This window comes from Dicentrarchus labrax, unplaced genomic scaffold (assembly GCF_905237075.1).
Source record: "Dicentrarchus labrax unplaced genomic scaffold, dlabrax2021, whole genome shotgun sequence".
NCBI classification, from domain to species: Eukaryota; Metazoa; Chordata; class Actinopteri; family Moronidae; genus Dicentrarchus; species Dicentrarchus labrax.
Genome location: NW_026136718.1, coordinates 25,231,988 through 25,250,897, shown reverse-complemented (window position 1 = coordinate 25,250,897; position 18,910 = coordinate 25,231,988). Strand labels below are relative to the sequence as shown.

General features: G+C 39.0%; 1 protein-coding gene across 1 annotated transcript; it reads left to right on the top strand.

The window, feature by feature from the left end:
- Positions 1–299: 299 nt before the first annotated feature.
- slco2a1 (solute carrier organic anion transporter family, member 2A1) lies at positions 300–17,939 on the top strand. Its single transcript, XM_051377323.1, has 14 exons — positions 300–561; positions 6,202–6,339; positions 7,488–7,650; positions 8,241–8,450; positions 9,503–9,601; positions 9,699–9,838; positions 11,801–11,873; positions 12,004–12,168; positions 12,556–12,751; positions 13,780–13,924; positions 15,328–15,491; positions 16,044–16,108; positions 16,920–17,040; positions 17,130–17,939. Exons 1-14 carry the CDS (start codon positions 499–501, stop codon positions 17,248–17,250), a joined length of 1,863 nt encoding a protein of 620 aa, XP_051233283.1. The 5' UTR covers positions 300–498; the 3' UTR covers positions 17,251–17,939.
- Positions 17,940–18,910: the final 971 nt, after the last annotated feature.

The window sequence follows — 18,910 nt, the reverse complement described above, 5'->3', positions numbered from 1 at the left end:
CACACAAACCTATTGTAGGTGAACAACAGACCTTCCTCAGCTTCATATGGCTGTCAGTGTGAGGGTTCATTCATTAGCAGCGGTTTCTCTCTGTACTCATTAGCTTCGGGCACAAACAGCTCAGAGTGCCGCATACCGCAATTAGTGGAGCATTAAGGCCGGCTGGAGAACAAAGCGGGGCTCCACCGGGAGCGCCAAATATTACAGAGGAACTTTAAACTTGAATGGCATCATGCACTTCCATGTATTATCTTATTATCATGATTAATACGTTCTCACAGGTGAGTGTTGGACAGGCTGGCTCGTGACTCAGCCAATGAGCGCGGGACAATGTGTTCCCAATTCACAACTTTCAAAACATTTGCGCGTGGAGCTGTGGGCTGAGTCCAATTACATCACCGACGGTCATAAAGCAGCACTCCGGCGCACCGGAGGGAAAACATAGACAACCTCTGACACAAACCTCGAGAGGCAGACGCGAGGACACGAGCTCAACTAATGGACATACATTCCTCCAAAACCATGAAGAAGCCCGGGACGGCGTGCTGCAGCAGCGTAAAGGTAGGCATCAGTGCGCCGGACGGCGGGCTGCATACTTACTATGAAAGCTCTTGTTTTAACCTGCAGCACTTGTTCCCTCGTTGTTTATATAACCACCTGATTTATTTTTAGACGATTGCGTAACGTTACACAGATAATACTCAAATTAACTTTTTTTTTTTCTTAGAAAACCTGAGTATAGTATCTGCTGTCTATGTCGTATAAAAGTAAACAGAGCTTCACCTTAAATAAAACAGTTCTGTCCTCACACCTCATAAAGGTCCAGACTCTGTGAGGTTTATTGCAGACTGTAGTGCTCAATATTGGGGAAAAAACTTGAGTTACCTTCACATAGCTCACAAGAAAAGAAAAAAAGTTCTCCTCGTTTCTTTGAATGTTCGACAGTCATTTTATGATCACTGTAAGTGACGCACAACCGTGTTTAATGTTTAATCTGAGCGATATAGCGTATCGCTCAGACAATATATATATATATATATATATATTGTTTAACTATTTTGTATATAATTTATTTTTACTATTTCAGTAGTTTAAAGTGTTTCACAGACTTATGCCAAGTTAAAAATTAAGTTTAAGGAAAAATGTAATAATGTCATTTCTAAAACTACAACTAATATAGATTTTTTGCTATTGATGAATGTGCTGATTAGTAGAAAAATGACCCATTTTAGTGCTCTGGGTGGAATTATCAAACAGTCTAAAATAGTCCAAAAGAGCCTTTAATCTTGTTTAGCATTTTTGTTTAACAAGTCAGTCAATTGATCGATTGATCACTGCAGCTCTAGAAATGTAATTCTGCTTCAGATGGGTTTTTATAGAGGGGAATATTTCGTTTTTTGTGTCTGTCATTAAATGCATTATCAGTGAGTCACTTTTGACAGGCCTTTTTATGTGTTTGGCAGCTGTGTCCAGTTCAATGTTTGGTATTTTTTCTGCACCTCTGGCTGCAATATTAAGAGTCTCACTGAACACTGGGCACAGGCAGAAATGTAACCCCGCTGAGTGCCAAAAGGAGCAGTTGTGCTTCACTGTATGGCAATAATGGGAGAGAAACAGTTTGTTCCAGGGCTGTGAGTAATAATGGGGCACAACTCCATGCAGCTTGCAGCGAAACTCTGCGAGAGATGACATGTCTTCTTCATTGGTGTTGTATTGTGTGAATGACGCGTGACTAATACACCTATATTCTGTAAGTTTGGAATAGAGACAATGACAGGGGAAACAACTTGAGCAACTTCTAAGTTTCTAGAAGGTGAAGATCTACTTGGAAAATCTTCAGAGTGTTTAGCTAACACATTCTCACACACACTGTGGTTTGTTCCAGTTGGTGCAAATCTGCTAATGTTTGTCTTTTTAAGTCTTCACTCTACAGTTGAAAACAAGATGTACAAATAGGGTGGAGAAAGCTGACACAGTATGGCTTATCCTACAGACATCATCATATGACCGTTTCACATGAACTCTCCTTCCGTCCTTCACAGTGGGAACGAACCCCGAGCTCAAAGCTGTGTAACGGTATATTTAGATAATGGGAGTAGTTCAGCATGAAAGCAGTGTGAGCAGCAGGTTAATGTGTCAGTAAAGCTGTTTCAGCAAGTCATTCCTACAGCGCTGGGAAGTGGAAGCAGAGGAGCACATCTTTTAAATTGTGTTGCGTCAAACTGTAATGCTAGAGCTCTTGATTACTGTTGGCCTCCTGCATAGCGAGTGCAACAGAAGAGTAGGAAACTGGCCTGGTTGCTTCTCACATGAAACCAAATCACTTTGCACTCGGCAGAGCCAGGCGCTCAACAATAGCTGCACAGGGAGCAGTCGTGTCCATCCATCTTTTCTTGACGGCGGTACATGCTGTACAGTGCTTTGCTCCCTATTTGCTCAGTTTCATCAGGACATTCTGTTTGTTTTTTCCACAGCTTTGAACTTATCTACTGTGCACTACACCTAGTCTGCACCCAGGTTACTCCATCCAACTCTCGTTAAGGATATCGCTGCCAGCATCCGAGCCAAGTTTCTCCTCGAGGGCACGTAATGTTTACGTCCTGATGAGTGGGGCAAGAAATGTGCTCCACACCTCAGTGCACCTCAGGGCGTTTGTGTCTGTCAGAGTTTAAGAAATAGTTCAGCATCTTTCTAAATACACTTATTCACCTTTTTTTTTTTTTACCACTCTTATAATTGCATGTTCAGCACACCGCCAGCAGCTAGATAGCTTAGCACAAAGACTGGATAACGGCTAGCCTAGCTTTGTCCAGAGGCTACAGAATCCTTATATAACCACATCTAAAGCTCATGAATTAACATGTTATGTCTTGTTTGTTTAATCCGCACAAAAAAGACAAAGTGTAAAAACAACAGGTTGTGGTTTTGTAGGGGGTTATCTGCCAGACGACAAGGCTCCAGGAAATCCATGCTCTTAGCCAACAAATAGTCCAGCACCTAAACCCCCTGGGAAACCATACTGATTAAACACACAATAGGCCTACATAGAATTTTAATTAGCAATCTTTTATTTGTAGGCTGCATTTCCTACCTTCAGACATAGCCAAGCTAGCTGTTTCCAGTCTTTAGGCTCAGCTTACCGTCTACAAGCTGTAGCCTTATATTTAGTGGAGAAAGTGTTTTCAATTGTATTCTCTACAAGAAAGTGAATAATTTCCCGAAATATTTAATGTTTGCTGTAAATCAGAGAAAATTGTCCTCTGATTATGATGCTATTGTGCAGCAAAACTTTTTTTGTTTGATTCACAATGAAGGGAGGTCATTCTGTGGCTTTACTTTCTTTCAAGTATCCTCAGAGACTTTATACACTAAGCTTTTCATTTTTTGACCAAGTAGGTCAAGCATTTTTTTGAAGCCAAAAAAACCCATAATTTCCTCATGGAAATCCATGGCTATCCAGTGTCTTAGCTACAACACGTGTCCCAGAAATAGAAGCATTTTTAAATTCAAGTGTTAACTTCCCTCAATTCTTCCCCTCGCAGCAGGGTTGAAGGCTGGGACAATAACGTCCACACAGACAGAGCTGAGAGTGTTCAAAAGGGATAAATATGTACATAATCCATGGAGAATCCAACTCTGCACAAGCACTTTCCTGCTTGCAAACATCAAACAGGCTTAAATCACTTGTATTAACAGTGTGGATAAATAATACATTCTACGCCTTCCCAGGGAGAGAGTGCTGACGCACTGCAGCGTTCTGCATTAATTGCTGCTGCCACCCCTTTTCTCCACTGTTTATAATAGTGTACAAATATCTTATCCAAGCACCAACATTATTCAACATTCCTTCATCAAGAAAAACTGACCTGCTGTATTTTATCATTAATATTGATTGGGTGCAAGAAAACAGTCTTGCCGTTTCTCAGGCCTATGGTGAAAATTTACACTTTAATGGATTATGTGTTATCTAAATTATTATGTTTCCAATGTTAAGGCCAAATTGTCAGAAAGCCAGGGACTTGTCTCTGAAACAGAATATTTGTATCAGGCATTATCTGCAAAAAGAATATCAATCCGACTTTCGTTAAAGGCTAAAGTGGATTTTAAGTTGACCTGAAGCTGTGGTTAAAGAAACAGTTGTGAACCACTTTTTTTTTTAAAATCTAAATCACAAACAAAATAAGCTCTTTGCCTGCCAGCAAACTAGTCCTGTCGAATCATTTAGATAATTGAAGCTAGTTTGATATGAGGATGAAATATTAGTAACAGTGTAAAGCATCTATTGTGTGCGCTAACAAACCATAAAGCCAAGCTTTAATAGGAGCATTAACTGTTCTGAGTCAAACGCGTAGTTTATTCTTCCTCAGCCGACCTGGCAGCCAGTAAACTAACTGAAAGCTTGGATTTATCACTGTTTTCATAGCAAATTCACTCCTAATCTCAACACGTATCTTCCGCGTCATTCATGCCCTCCTCCCTCATGAAAATAACCCATGTGCAGAGAGTCACACAAGTGTCTGTGAACGCCTCCCGACAAACAGAGAGGCGAGTGGCTCTTCCAGATCCCTGGGAGCACGTCCAGTGGGCCACTTTGATCTTTCCGCATCTCTGGATGTGAGTCCAAGAGGCAAAATCATGCAATCAATTGGAGACACATACAGCATCACTTGAAGCTAAGTAATTGGCTGACAATCATTCCAAAATCAGTGAATCACACATTTCATTACTCTTTTGGAGCCAGGAGTTTCCAAGAAAACCAGATGAATTACTGCTTTGCCATAAGACTCCACTATTTGTCATGTTGCTTAAACTTTCACAAAAACAGCCTCTGAAACCAGAGATGGAAAGTAAGTCATTTTCACACTCCAGTTCTTGTATGGATTAAAGGACCACCATCACGATCACATTACTGTTTTTGCCTCTTTACACTTTCTCCCAGTGTGTTTTAGAATTGATTTTAAGATTTTACTGATTACTTTTTAGGCTCCACATGGTCTCTCCCCCTACAATATCTCAGACCTTTTAACACCATACTCATATTTTGAGATCCTCGGGCAAAGGTCCTTTGTCTGTTCCAGATGCCCGGCTGAAAACAAAAGGGGACAGAGCTTTTGCAGTCAGGGCCCCGAGGCTCTGGAACAGTCTGCCCGAGGAAATCGGATCAGCTGAGTCAGTCCCTTCTTGGGGCGCCCTGGTGGCTCGCCTGGTTGCCAGGGCTGGATTCTTGCTCCGGCGGCCACGGGTTTGAGTCTGACCTGTGGCCATTTTGCTGCGTGTCATCCCCTCTGTCTCTTCCCCTTTCCTGTCTATCTTCAGTTGTCCTATCCAATAGAGGCAAGGAGCCCCAAAAACAAGTCGCCAGAATGAACACAAAATGAAAGTTCCTTTTAGGTGCTTTAAGTAAAATTTTCCAATCAGTCCAGGCCTGATGTGTTTGTACTTGTACGTTGTGCCATGTGTTTGTGAAGCAAGTGTTTAGTGTTTCCACTTAGCTCAATGCATTTTTTTTTTTTTATGCCTTTCTTGGACAGAGACAGCTGAAGATAAACAGGAAAGGGGGGTAGAGAGAGAGAGGATGACACGCAGCACAGGGCCGCAGGTCAGATTTGAACCTGGGCCGCTGCAGCAACTCCGCATGTGGGTCGCCAGCTCTACTGACTGAGCTAACCAGACACCCCTCAATGCATTTTACTGCACAGATAATATGGCTTCTGTAATGTTTAAGCATACACTCCACTGGGTGAGCTTTGTATAATATCAGTGTGTTGCCAGGCTGGAAAACATTAGAAAATTGTGTTTAACAGTACTTCTCCGAGACACATGGGATGAGAATGTGGTTCCTCTGAATTGGTCTTATTTCTTTGGAAATGTTTAAGCTTCTCAGAAGGAATATGTTTTAGGCTTTCAGTCTGTTCTTCCTCTACGTGAGTGAAGCCAAACGCCTATTGCAGCTGAAAATAGCACAACAGACAGTTTACGTAAAAGACAGTTGACATAAGCTATTTTAAATCTGGATCCATTACTGTAACAAGCTTTTGTCAGAGCATACTGCACACTTGGGATTAAGATTAATGATATATTGATAATATAAACAAGTAACATCACTCCTTCAGATTTGACATTTCTTTACTGCAACTGCTTTCACATGCCAGTATCTCTGTTTTGGAGACTCAAGCCTGCTGTACTGTCTGTCTGTCCTAGCTGTTTGTCCTGTGCCACGGACTCCTGCAGTTCTCCCAGCTGCTCTACAGCGCTTACTTCAAGAGCACCATCACCACAATCGAGAGACGCTACGGCCTCAGCAGCTACTCCTCTGGAACCATTTCCTCTCTAAACGAGGTAGGAGCCAACAATAACACACCCTCACACGGCTTGAGATCATGATAGATGTATCTCAAGGATACTGATGACAAAGGAGGAACTGGAGAACAAGCAACATATCAAAATCACACTTCCTTAAAATTCAAGCCAGGCGCAAGTGTTTTGAAACAGTTTCATTGCTGATAAGAATAATCAAAGAATGTACTGTACGTGCTGGAGTTTTACTGCTCAAGTGGGATTTAAATGCACCACAGAGACAAATGTTTTCCAGTTGAAGTGTGCATCACCCCGGGTCACTAGTCACTAATTAAATCACTGTTTTGACATTAGCTACCTTTAGGCTTTTTACAGCTCAGGTGCTCTCAGGATTTGGCTGCTCTTGAAGTTATAACATGATTTACGACATCTGATTTGATTGTGTGATGTTTTATGGAAACACAAACCAAACATCTCCTCTTAGTGTGGTTATTTAAAGCTGCTATAAAAGATGTGTTTATATTAACAATGGATCAAATGACTATGTGTAATGGATTAGCGATGAACCCACAGATAATTATCACCTGCCTCTGCAGATCCTCTTCGCATTACCGAGCTTTTTAGCGTCTAGCAGGCAGTTCATTATACTGTTTGATTGTTTGTTTGTTTGATACACTCTTTTAAATCTTGTTTCCAGGTGCTTTTTCAGTTTTCAGCAAAAACGAATCCGTACACTACCTGCCCAGCTCAGTAGCATTTAGCAGCTAAAGAGCAAGAAAGAGTGAATCTCAAACTTACATTCATCAGGTGGACAGAAATACAACAATGTATTAATGCTAATATTGCTAATAACAGTTTTGCCATGTTAACTGAAGAAGCTGATAATATGTCATTTACAGATTGTTTCCACTGCTCTAAAATGGCCAAAAGATCAGCTTTACATTTTTTAAATTCTTTCTGCCTCCATGTTTCTGAGACATTAACTGTGCCTGGGTTGTCTGCAGACCACACTAACTTTGGATTACAGTCTGAACCTGACTATTTCCATATTTGGTTTTGAGAGTATTGGTAACCTAGAAAACTGTGAGACCTGCAACTTAAGCGTGAAAGGACTGGTTGTTTAACAGTCAGATAAAATGCTGTATCTGGATCCTTTTCTTTTTTGAAATGTGTCTGTGTCTGTCTCTTAGGTCAGTAACAGTGTGCTGATAGTGTTCGTGAGCTACTTTGGAAATCGGGTTCACCGTCCTCGCCTCATTGGAATCGGTGGACTACTGATGGCTGTCAGTGCCATGATCCTGACCTTACCTCACTTCCTATCCCAGCCCTACGAATATGACTCTGTTTTACACAGTAAGACAAAGACCTAAATATAAGGCCAGGCTGCTTCTCCTGGCACCGCTGTGACAGCTAATGTGACTCAGTCCAGAGCAGGGGACTCATGAATGTACAAATATGTCAATGCAATTTATGAGACTTTACTTAAGGGTTCGTCTAGAACGCTGCAGCATCTTCTCAGCAAAGGCTCCGTAGCACTCCAGTCAAACAAGTCTCTGCTGTTTGGCTTTCTGTACTCTGCAGCAAATGGTGTATTTAGAAAGGCTTGCTGGTGCTCTCCAGCTGAACTTAAATAAATAAATAAATCAGAAGGAAACATCATTTCTTTTTCATCATTTTTGTGCACTCGCTGAAAGCTAAGGAGATTAGAGTTACCTCCAGGGCATTTAATTTGTAATAACAATCTTCCTCTTCCGTCTTTCATTTTGCCCCCAGACAAAGTACCTTGGCGTTGAACAGAGTGTCAGTGAAGGGCCAGAGAAGCTTCAGGAAATTAAAGTAGTTGGACATCTGCATCCACTGGCGTCTCATTAACTCTCACTGTCTTTTCTCCCCTTTTCCTCCTCTCTCTGTCCGTCCGTGTGTCACCACCTGCTGTGATCCAGATCCCCATGACATCTGCAACCTGCAGGGTAACTCGAGCGACCCCAGTTGTGGCCGAGACGAGACCCGGCGTCTGGCTGACACTAACAACTTGTGGCTGCTCATGGCTAGCGCTCAGCTGCTCTTCGGGGTGGGCTCGGTGCCCATCCAGCCGTTTGGAATTTCCTACATTGATGATTTTGCTGGACCTGGAAATTCCCCTCTTTACATAGGTGAATGGCCTGTAAAAGAACACAATCTAACTATGAGGTCAAAATTCACTTCTATAATAATAATAATAATAATAATCAAAAACTTTTTTTTCAATTTGTGGCTGTCCTTCTCTCTGCTGTTTTTCTTTTCATTGCTCCACTGATATCTTTTCTGCTGACAGGGTCACTTTCAGTCACTGTGTCTGCTGCGGCACACAAGTTATAAACAGACACAAACCCATTGCTGAGTTATCATCAGATCACTAAAATGTTCAGCAACTAGCAGCTAGAAACTTGAATTTATCCTACATGTTAAAATGCTGGCCTTCATTGCCATAAAAACATTAATTCTTGCCAATAAACAGTATGAGCTGTGTAATTAACAGTAGCAAGCTCGCTGTCTGGCACGGTAGCATTTTAACCAAGTTCAAACAAGATTTAAAAAAGACAGTCAGTGTCGTTCATAATGGAAATTGATGATTAATGAAAATTGATGGATTTACAGGTTTCAAAACGTATGCTTTTCATTTTGATTATGTACTGCTTCATAGAACTTCATAGAACCAATGTAGAGATTGTATTTGAGAGCGAAAGCTCTTCTTTTTCAAATATACTGCCAGTAATACATAAAAGCCTAAATAAATATGTAAACTGTGAATGCCATGTGCCATGTGAATTACTAACAAATATAACCAAAAGACAAAGTACAGAGAAAATAGGGCTAAGCTATAATAATAATAATAATAATAATAATAATAATAATAAAAGTGAAGTGAAATGAAATGCAAAATTATTGGGGAAAAAATACAGTCATGAAAAGGGGGGGGATAATACAAACCTTAAACCATGGTCATCACAGTCTACATAGAAAAAAAAACTAACTGAACTGGGCGGATAGTCAGAGGTCCATAAGAGGTTGCCATGTTCTCAGAAAGATATCCCCCTTATTTGAACAGATTTTTCACAATTAAACACAAAGTCAGATAGAACCTTATAATTGTAAGGTCACAGTTGGCAAGAACATTGAACAGTACCTCAGAAACTCTGTCTCACAGCTTCTTTATCATTCACAGCCATCCTGTTTGCAGTATCTGTATTCGGGCCTGCCATTGGCTACCTGCTGGGATCAGTCGTGCTGCAGATCTACGTGGACGTGGACAGAACTGGTCTAGGTATTGAGGCCTTTAGAGACATCTCAGAGTTATTTTAAAGACAGGTTGAAGCAGGAAAGATGGTTCACTCATGTCTGGTGTCTCCTGTTTCCTACAGGAGCTGAACAAGAGCTGAGACAAGGTGATCCCCGCTGGGTTGGGGCCTGGTGGATGGGCCTGCTCATCACCGCCGGCTGCCTGGTCCTCACCTCCATACCCTACTTCTTCTTTCCTCGTACAATCCCTTCAGAAGATAATGTAAGTCACACTCACACTCACAGAGATCTTTTAGAACAAACAGCCCTATTTTATGTCTGAACATTCTTTGAATATATCTCAGTATACTTTCATGTTCTACTGACACCTCCTGGCTTTATGTCAGCATTGCATTTTACTGTTCCTCCTCTGGTTTTTCACCACTTTGAACTTACAAAACAAAAATTGTCTCGGTGTTGACACATAATTCCTAATTTTTTAGTCACATATCATCTGAACATATTTCAAGTACCAATAAATGATTTGTACTTGTACTTGTACTTGTACGTGAATTATTTTTGTATCCGACCTTTTAAACATTCTGCAGAAAACATAAGTCATAGATAAGATGAAGTCAGATTTTATTCCTCACACTTTTAATGAAACAACATTTTGGCTTTTACAGCTTTGTCCAGGACTTGACCTGGTGAAAATATGAAAATGATAAGCATGTAAATGTGTACGTTTTGGACCATTTTGATATAAATATCAATCCATTTTGATATTAAAAAGACATCTTTGAGCTGGCTGAGGACCATTATTTAGTCTGATACAATTAAGTACAGTGAAAACTTAAACAAAGTTATTATAATTCTGGCTTAAATTCATCATTTTCTTCAAGAAAGAACCTACTGTGAAACAGTTTGTATGAGCACATTAAAGCACCTTTAACACCCTATACGAGATACCTCACCAGTGAATGCTTGGTTTAGGGTGTTGTTCCAAGCCTTTTCAGTATAAAACCGAAATGTCCCTTCTCTTTCTCTCAGTTATTGGAAAGTTGTAACTCCAGCTAAAGCTATAAAAATGTTCCAGTTTGTGTCAGAAAAGAAACAAAGGGTCGGTTCATCCTCACAAATACAAAGCATATATGGCAAGATATAGAGGTTTTGTAAATTACATACAACTAATAATAAATTGGCACTGGCAGAAAACAATAACTAAATTAAGGTTAAAAGTATTAAATAAACTGAAATGGTATAAATACCATGTTTTATATCAATATATTTTATTGCACTGTGACACCTAATCGACAATTCCCAGCCAGCGGTACTTGAGAATTTGTTTGCTTTTGTTGAGAGTGCATGACAACTAGTTAATATGCTAGTTAGCTTACACAGAAGTCAACATAAGAAAAAAGAAAAAAGTAAGTAAGTAAAGTAAATAATTAGCAAAAAGTAATTGATACATTTCTAATATATGTATATAATAAACTCCAGGTGGTAGTGGTAGTAAAAATGCAAAACTTGAACAAACTGGTCTAACCTGACATTTAAATTATATAATAAAATAATCATTTTAAAACAAATTTGTGGTGTTACGTAACCTCCACACTAAAATCTGTTGAAAGTGATTATATTTTAATTAAAATATTCTGAACATGACCAGTGGTGCTGACAAAGGAGTACCTGAGTTCATGTGATAGCGATATAGAGGTACATAAAAACAAACACAAAAAAGGTTAGAAACCACTATACATACCACTATACTTAATACATTTTTTGAGACATTAAAAGGTTTGGTTTCTTGTAAAACCCACATTTAGATGCACATCAAAACTAGGAGCATTCATTTAAGCATGAAAAAGCCACAAAAAGAGAGACAAAAACTCTACAGAAATCTCCCATTATGATGTTTGACAGCTGTGGATGATTTTGAATGCATGAACACTGTGGAGCTTTTGCACAGAGCTGTCAATTGGATCTAATGTTCCCACGTCACATGAATGCAGCATAAAGAGACACAGGCTTATTCTAAGAGACTGTGGCACAGCGGGGAAAAAAGCAGAAAAAACAGAAAGTAACAATTCATCCTAGTCAGAACAGGGTTGATTTCAGACTGAACTGTTTGTTTGAATTATGTTTCAACAGCTGTATCACATTAGTGCTCCTGTGTTCATTACACTCTGAATATATGCCTTCACACAAACCCCTGTAAATGTTTATACTTCATATTATTTTCCAGGTGATTGGAAATGAAACTGACATGAATGATGACTTCAAGAAGCCAGATATCTCTTTACTTGATTTCCTGAAAAGTAAGTTTATTATATTCTGACTATTCCACCTGTTGGATTCATTAACTGACTTTATCTTGTTAATATTTACTGTAACAGATAGATGAATCATTTCCAGAGTAATAATCAGTATGTGACTGTGTCTTATCAGTGTTTCCCAGAATGTTTGTCCACCTCCTGCTGAGCCCTCTCTTCCTTATGCTGGTCCTGGCCCAGTGCTGCTTCTCCTCAGTGATCGCAGGTCTCTCTACATTCCTGAACAAATTTCTGGAGCGACAGTACAGCGCTTCGGCCGCCTACGGCAGCCTGCTCGTAGGTAGGTACTGTAGGAGTGCATATATAAAGATGGGCCTTTGGAAAAGCTCATATTATAGATTAATATTGCCCTTTCAGTCAACTTCTTGCAGTCATTATGTGCAGCACGGTATAATACATATAATTAAACCATTTTATGAACTTTCTGGAAGTGAAATGAAACAGTCTGTTAAAATCAGTTAATGGACACTCTGGACTGTGTCAACCCACTTGTACCATGGCAACGTTCCAAAGAGTGAATTAGCTTTGTAGTCATTTTTCCATAAATGAAAATGCCATTTGGGCTTCCTTTAAGTTTGCAACATTGCATTTATTTACAGACCATCTATAATGGCACATAATGTCTAATACTTTACCTGTGGGTCACTAAGCTGTTCATGGTTCCCAGGTGCTGTGAATCTGCCAGCAGTAGCAGTGGGGATGCTGATGGGCGGGGTCATCATGAAGAGGGCAGGTCTCTCTCTGAAGACCATCCCACGCTTCTCTGTGGTAATGTTGACCACCTCCACCCTCCTCTGCATCCCTCTCTTCTTCATGGGCTGTCCCACACAGAAGGTCTTCGAGATCAATCACCAAATCGGAAGGTATGGGTGAGGGAGAAGAGTGGGGCATTCTTATGGTGATGCTTTCATGGGAACCACATTAAACAACTTTTTAAACCACTTTTATTGTTGTTCTCATGTACGCAAAGTTACATATACACAGCCTACCTTATGTCAAATACTACAGTTTGCAATTATAAAATTTCCTACCAGCTCAGTATTATTTTGAGAATCAAATCAAGATTTGGATCATTGGTATATGTTTGGACCATTTTTTTTTTTTTTTTTTACAAATTTCTAACAATAAATAATACAATCCTTTTGAACACACTGGTGTACAGTGCATACCCATATACAGAGAGGACACTTAATACAGTATAATCCCATTCATTCGTTAACGTTTTCCTGCATGAATATGCAATATGTTAGGCTGGCCAAGAAAGAGGCTAAAAGCTAGTCTTACCTTTCAACATAACTTCCAAGTGCCTGTCCAACCATCAAAAGACATCCATGCTTGTGTGTCATATTTTGCAACCTGCATTGTTTATATCCATGTTTGATAGCTAGTAGCCTTCTACGTCCTTGCTTTTTGTTTGTACATTTTCTAAATTTCTTGGCACGTTACCGCCACTGACTGTAGATCTGTGGAATAGCCTGAAACCAGTGACAGAAAAGTGTATTGTGTAAGTGTATACAAACAAAAATGATAAAACATTGCTCTATAGCAATATATAGTGGTCAAAAACTTCACAGGGTACCTTTAATGGTCTGACAGCAGCCTAAACAAAATGCTAATAACTAATAATAATAATAATTTCCTCTATTAAATGAGATAAAATGAGAAGCTGCTGAGACTAAAGAAAGCAACTAACTTTATTTGCTTATATGTATGTGTACGTTACATCTAACACATATTGAAAACATAATCCTTGAACCTTTGTCACAACTACTTGCAGACACAAATTACTATGATGTAGTTAAGTCAAAAGCAAACACATGCTAAAGAAAAATAGGTTGCTCAAACATTAGCTCTGAACTTGTTTATGTTTGACTCTCTTGACCCCTCACAGGTCTCTACCCTCGTGTTACTCCAACTGCTCCTGTCCTGCCAGTGCCTTCAACCCTGTGTGTGGCTCTGATGGTATTGAGTATATTTCTCCTTGTCATGCAGGCTGCACCAGCTTCGCCAAAGACCCCAATAACACCAGGGTTCAGGTCAGTGCCTCTTCACCTGTTCATTATTTCCTCTCACACCTTATATATTGAGCTTAGATAAGCTCATTCATTAAGACATAATTGTTATTGGGGGTTGTACAAATAAAACTTGACATTTAGTTGCCTTTTTATCCGGGGAATATTTGTACAACACTGGAATAAGATTGCCCAATAACTCATCAAGAGTAATCAGTGAAATTACCTCAGGAATGCTAGATTTATTTATTCAGACATTTATTGAAATTTATTTTTTTATATATTACATCCAAGATGAGTGAATTTGTTTTAACAGCAGTGAAAAGTGTTCAAGACTTATAATAACAGTAATTAACGGTATCATTTTCTTCTATAATCTTGTGTAATTTTCTCAGTGTGGGATGAAGGAATAAGCATTTGGTTCTTGTCCCAGCACAGGATCTGTAAATTAGCCTGTAATTAACCTTTAACTGTGTAGTCGGGGGCAGAGTGCTGCAGGGAATGCACACTGCAAATAAAATGCATTGAGAGTGTTTTTAAATCGGCTCTTCGGCTCTTTCTTTAAACAATCTTTAAGCATTAAGTAGATATTTGAAACAGGAAGTGAGTTTGGCCTTCGAAGATTTCAGACACAAATTAGATCACAGCAGCTTGGTTGGTTCACTGCCCCAGTATTTTATATATTATATATATATCTGCTATGTGGTCCTTGAAATGATCACGTTTTATATCAGCAGTGATATGAAGTCCCAGACCTACAATCCATAATGTGTCTCATCATCAGCAGTCTAGGAGCAGACAGAGAAACTGTTCAGCTGCTAACAGGACACAAGTGGCTCATAATCAATGTCCGATCAATGCTTATTATTAGTCACAGAGCTTATAGGAGGTGTTACAAGAGGGACAAAACGTCAGTATTTAAACGTCACAGCTTGTGCTTGTGAATAATCTTCCAGTGGGTGGATTGTGTGACTGCTAATGGAGTATTAGTCAGTTTGACTCAGCATGTAAGCCCACTGTGTAATACTGAAGCTCAAACCCAGACAGTGATGGCTACAGCTAGCTTAATGGATTAATCCCAAGAAATCACAGAATAATTATTTTTTCTTTCTTGTGGTCTTGGATGTTAAAAGGTGGACGGCTGAAAGTGGGGTTTAATCAGGTGCTAGACAGAGATCTGAATAAATTTTTACATATGCTATCAGTAGAACGGTAAATTGTTTGAGGATAAATAATCAGTTTTAATACAAAAAAACAAACCGTGAAGGAATTTGAAAGCTGTAGAAAATATATTCATTAATTCAGATGTTTTCAAGTCTTATGTTACTGCTTCAAACTAGTTATCATTGCTGGTTAATTTTAACATGTAATATACCTTAGTACAGATAACAACATTAATATTTCCTTTACTTTCTTTCTGGATACAGCAATACACCAACTGCAGGTGTATATCTGGGAGCCAGAGTCATGCCCGCCCAGCTCCCTGTCCAAACAGCTGCCCACATTTACTTCTCCCTGTCATGCTCGTCATCTCTCTGGCATCACTGATCGCCTGCCTCACTCACAACCCCATGTACATGATGGTCCTCAGGTAAGGAAGGATGGCAGGATATAACACCATATTCACTCATTTATTTGTTATATACTGTAGCATTGATGACATCGCACTGACCTATATAAGCTTTTATATATGTATTTTTTAAATCTGACACAACTGCTGTATCCGACACATCTTTACCTCTCTTTCCCCCAATCAGTGTGGACCTCTGTCGTGTCTTTAAAAGTGGCTTTTATGGCCAATTGCTTCCCAGTAACAGCTGCAGTCAAATGCTGAGCTGCTCTTGTTTTTAACAGTCTCTGCCAGGCCCTTCCATCAAAAATACAAAAGTTCAATAAATTAATGCAAATAGACTACTGTACAAGTTGGGAAATCTGATGAGAAATTAGTTTTACAAGGGTTCATAAAGATGCTTAATGGATTTATTAAATGATCTTATACAATTTAAGTGTGTGTTTTTTAATACATGACAAAACAAATGTATCAATCAACTGCCACTGTTGTCCAGAATTGTATGCAAGAATAAAACAGTACATCAATAGAAAATGCAGGTATTGACCTAATTTCTATTCCTGTTCTTTTCAGATCTGTTCCCTCTGAAGAGAAGTCGTTTGCTATAGGAATTCAGTTTTTACTCATGAGAGTATTAGGTAAGTTAGGACACCAAAACTCTTTGTGTGTAGTGCTATACTCTATAATATAAGTGACTAATTATTGTATTAATGAAACACTTATTTTTGTCAATGTGCCTGGTAGAGCCCCCGGATGCCAAAATATCCTCCTAGCTCATTGTTATTATTTGGAAACTCAACAAAGTTCACAGTTTATGGAGCCCCAAAGTGTCCAATATTAAATAGACTTTATGAAATAAATAATCTCATGAATACATTTTCTAAAATATATAAATGAACAATTAAATTGTGTAGTAATTATAAAAACTATGGTTATTTTATTATTTTATAGTAACAGGTTTAGGGGTTCATTTTTATTTCATATACATTTTATATGTAATAAACATTATACGACACAAAAGCGACATATAAAATAAAATAAAAGTGTCAGTGGAAAATATGAAACCAGACATGCAAATTTTTTTTCAGTTCATAATAATTCCTTTTTTTTTTACTTATTTCTTTAATTATTTCCTAAATTATTGGTTAATTTATATATTAACCAATAATTAATTTATTATACTTATTCCTTCATTTAATATTGCACACTTAAGGGCTCCATACTGTTTCCTCTTAGTTCACTGGGAAGTGGGGTTGCTTTTGGGTTCTACAACAAAATTAGGGAGTGTAATTAAACTAAACTTTGAATTACATTCGTCAGCACTATGAGTATTTCATCATAGATTTATTTTAAGCAAATGTTGGATTGCCCTCTAGTGGCTCCACCTCAACCATATGGGGCTATAAATGCATTTACCCTGAACTCACTGTCTTTGTGTCTTCCTCTCAGCCTGGCTGCCTGCCCCTGCTCTCTTTGGGATGGCCATCGATTCGTCATGTATCTGGTGGAAGCACGTGTGCGGAAAGAAGTTTAGTTGTGGTTACTATGACAACAACATCTTGAGGAACAGGTTAGAAAACGTACCACTAAGAACACATCATCACATGTGCACATGCAGTACATCCACATCACTTATCTTTATTTGTGTGACCCCTGCAGGTACTTGGGCTTACAGGTGGGTTATAAGGTCATGGGCATTGCTCTGCTGATGATGCTGGGCTGGAAGGTGCAGCGGACCCAGGAGTACAGTCTGGAGAAGACGCCTGAAGGACTACTGTGACCGACCCTGAGCGTCTGTGTTTATCCAAACCTGTCTGTTTCTGAAAGCGTTGCTGTGGTGTTTTTGAAGAACAGTGTGCTGAGCAAAGCTGTGTCAGTGGGAGAAAGCCACAACCAAGAACAGGCCTACACTGACCTCAATATCTGTGGGCCCACCTTCCTACCTGGTGCTTCACTGGCTGGAGTTAAGATATACATTTTCCAAAAGGGAAAACTAGTTATATTTTTTAATGCTTTAAAGCTTCTGTTTGGAATTACTCTGACAGTATGATCCACTCATACAACCTCTCTTGAGTGAAGAGTGTTCCAACAACAGATAAATATCTTTGTGTATAACTTGTTGCTAAATAGTAGGAATCTATTCAGGTTTCTATTTCCAATGGGAACATATTCTGTAACTAATTAACTGTATTAGCTTAATATTTAAGTTTATTTTTTTATAGGTGTTTGTCTCATACACAGAGACATCTGTGATTGACTGCAGTACTCATTTCATACATGGTCATTTATAACACTTGATTTAATTACAGTGCTAATGATTTTTCAGATATCAAGTACATACATTGAATTAACCACATATTATGCTATCTACTGGTGTGGTTATATGATAGTTATTACAGTGGATTGCATACTTTTTCCATACTTATTGTAAGTATTACTAGCTAATAAATAAAAATACAATATAATGAATCATGTCAGCGTGAAGTCATTTATTTAAATTGCTAACAAAGAAACCCTGAATGTCCCAGGTTAACTGCATGTTACTTTTTGGTATTTGAATTAATTGTACCAGTAACCAGTAAAGTACAAAATCAATAATGTTGTGGCCATATCTTCTAGGGGGGCCCTGGGTCAAAATATAGTTTTAAGATCTTTATATTCTGCTCATGTGGTGCATATTCCTTAATAAGGTTTTGTTTGATCAATTGGCCGCAAACTAACTGACACAGAAAAACTGGGGATAAGGAGTATTATTCCTTCATCATCATTATGCAGCATTAGAGTACTGGTTAGGTAAATAAAAGAAGCTGCCATGTGGCCCAATAGGTCATGTATCTCTCCCCAATATGGAAAATATAACAATACATATTAATACAGTCTTGATGAGACATGTTTCACAATACACATAAATAGCCAGCAGTACAGGTATCGCTATACGGCACAGTGGCTCAGTGGTTAGCACTGTTGTCACACAGCAAGAAAGTCCTGGGTTTGACTCCTTTCTGTGCAGAGTTTGCATGTTCTCCCGGTATCTGTGTGGGTTTCCTCCGGAAGCTCTGCTTTCCCCCACCATCAAAACATTCGGTCAATTTTTCCAGTCAGTGACCTTGACCAAGGCACTGGCTCACATCTGGAGTTCATCCCTGGACACTGCAAACTTGCTACCCGCTGCTACTAGTGCTTAGGATGGGTCAAATGCAGAGAGTGAATTTCCTGATGGGGATCAATGAAGGATAATCTAACTTAAAGAGTACTTCACACTTTACAAAACAATCAACATAACAACACACAGTGATATAGTGCCTGGTATTGTTCTGTTCATGATCTGTTAGTCTGCTATGTACTTTAAATTGTCTTGAATTGTTATGGCAAAGTGGCTCATTGGAATTACATCAATACGTTCAAAATAACTATACAGTGAATCTATGTATACACACAGG

Bases quoted from the DNA above. Each gene is read 5' to 3' on its own strand.
- slco2a1 (XM_051377323.1), top strand. From the start codon at position 499: ATGGACATACATTCCTCCAAAACCATGAAGAAGCCCGGGACGGCGTGC. The intron at 12,752-13,779 runs GTATGGGTGAGG...GACCCCTCACAG, and splicing joins ATCAATCACCAAATCGGAAG to GTCTCTACCCTCGTGTTACT. The intron at 17,041-17,129 runs GTTAGAAAACGT...TGACCCCTGCAG, and splicing joins AACAACATCTTGAGGAACAG to GTACTTGGGCTTACAGGTGG.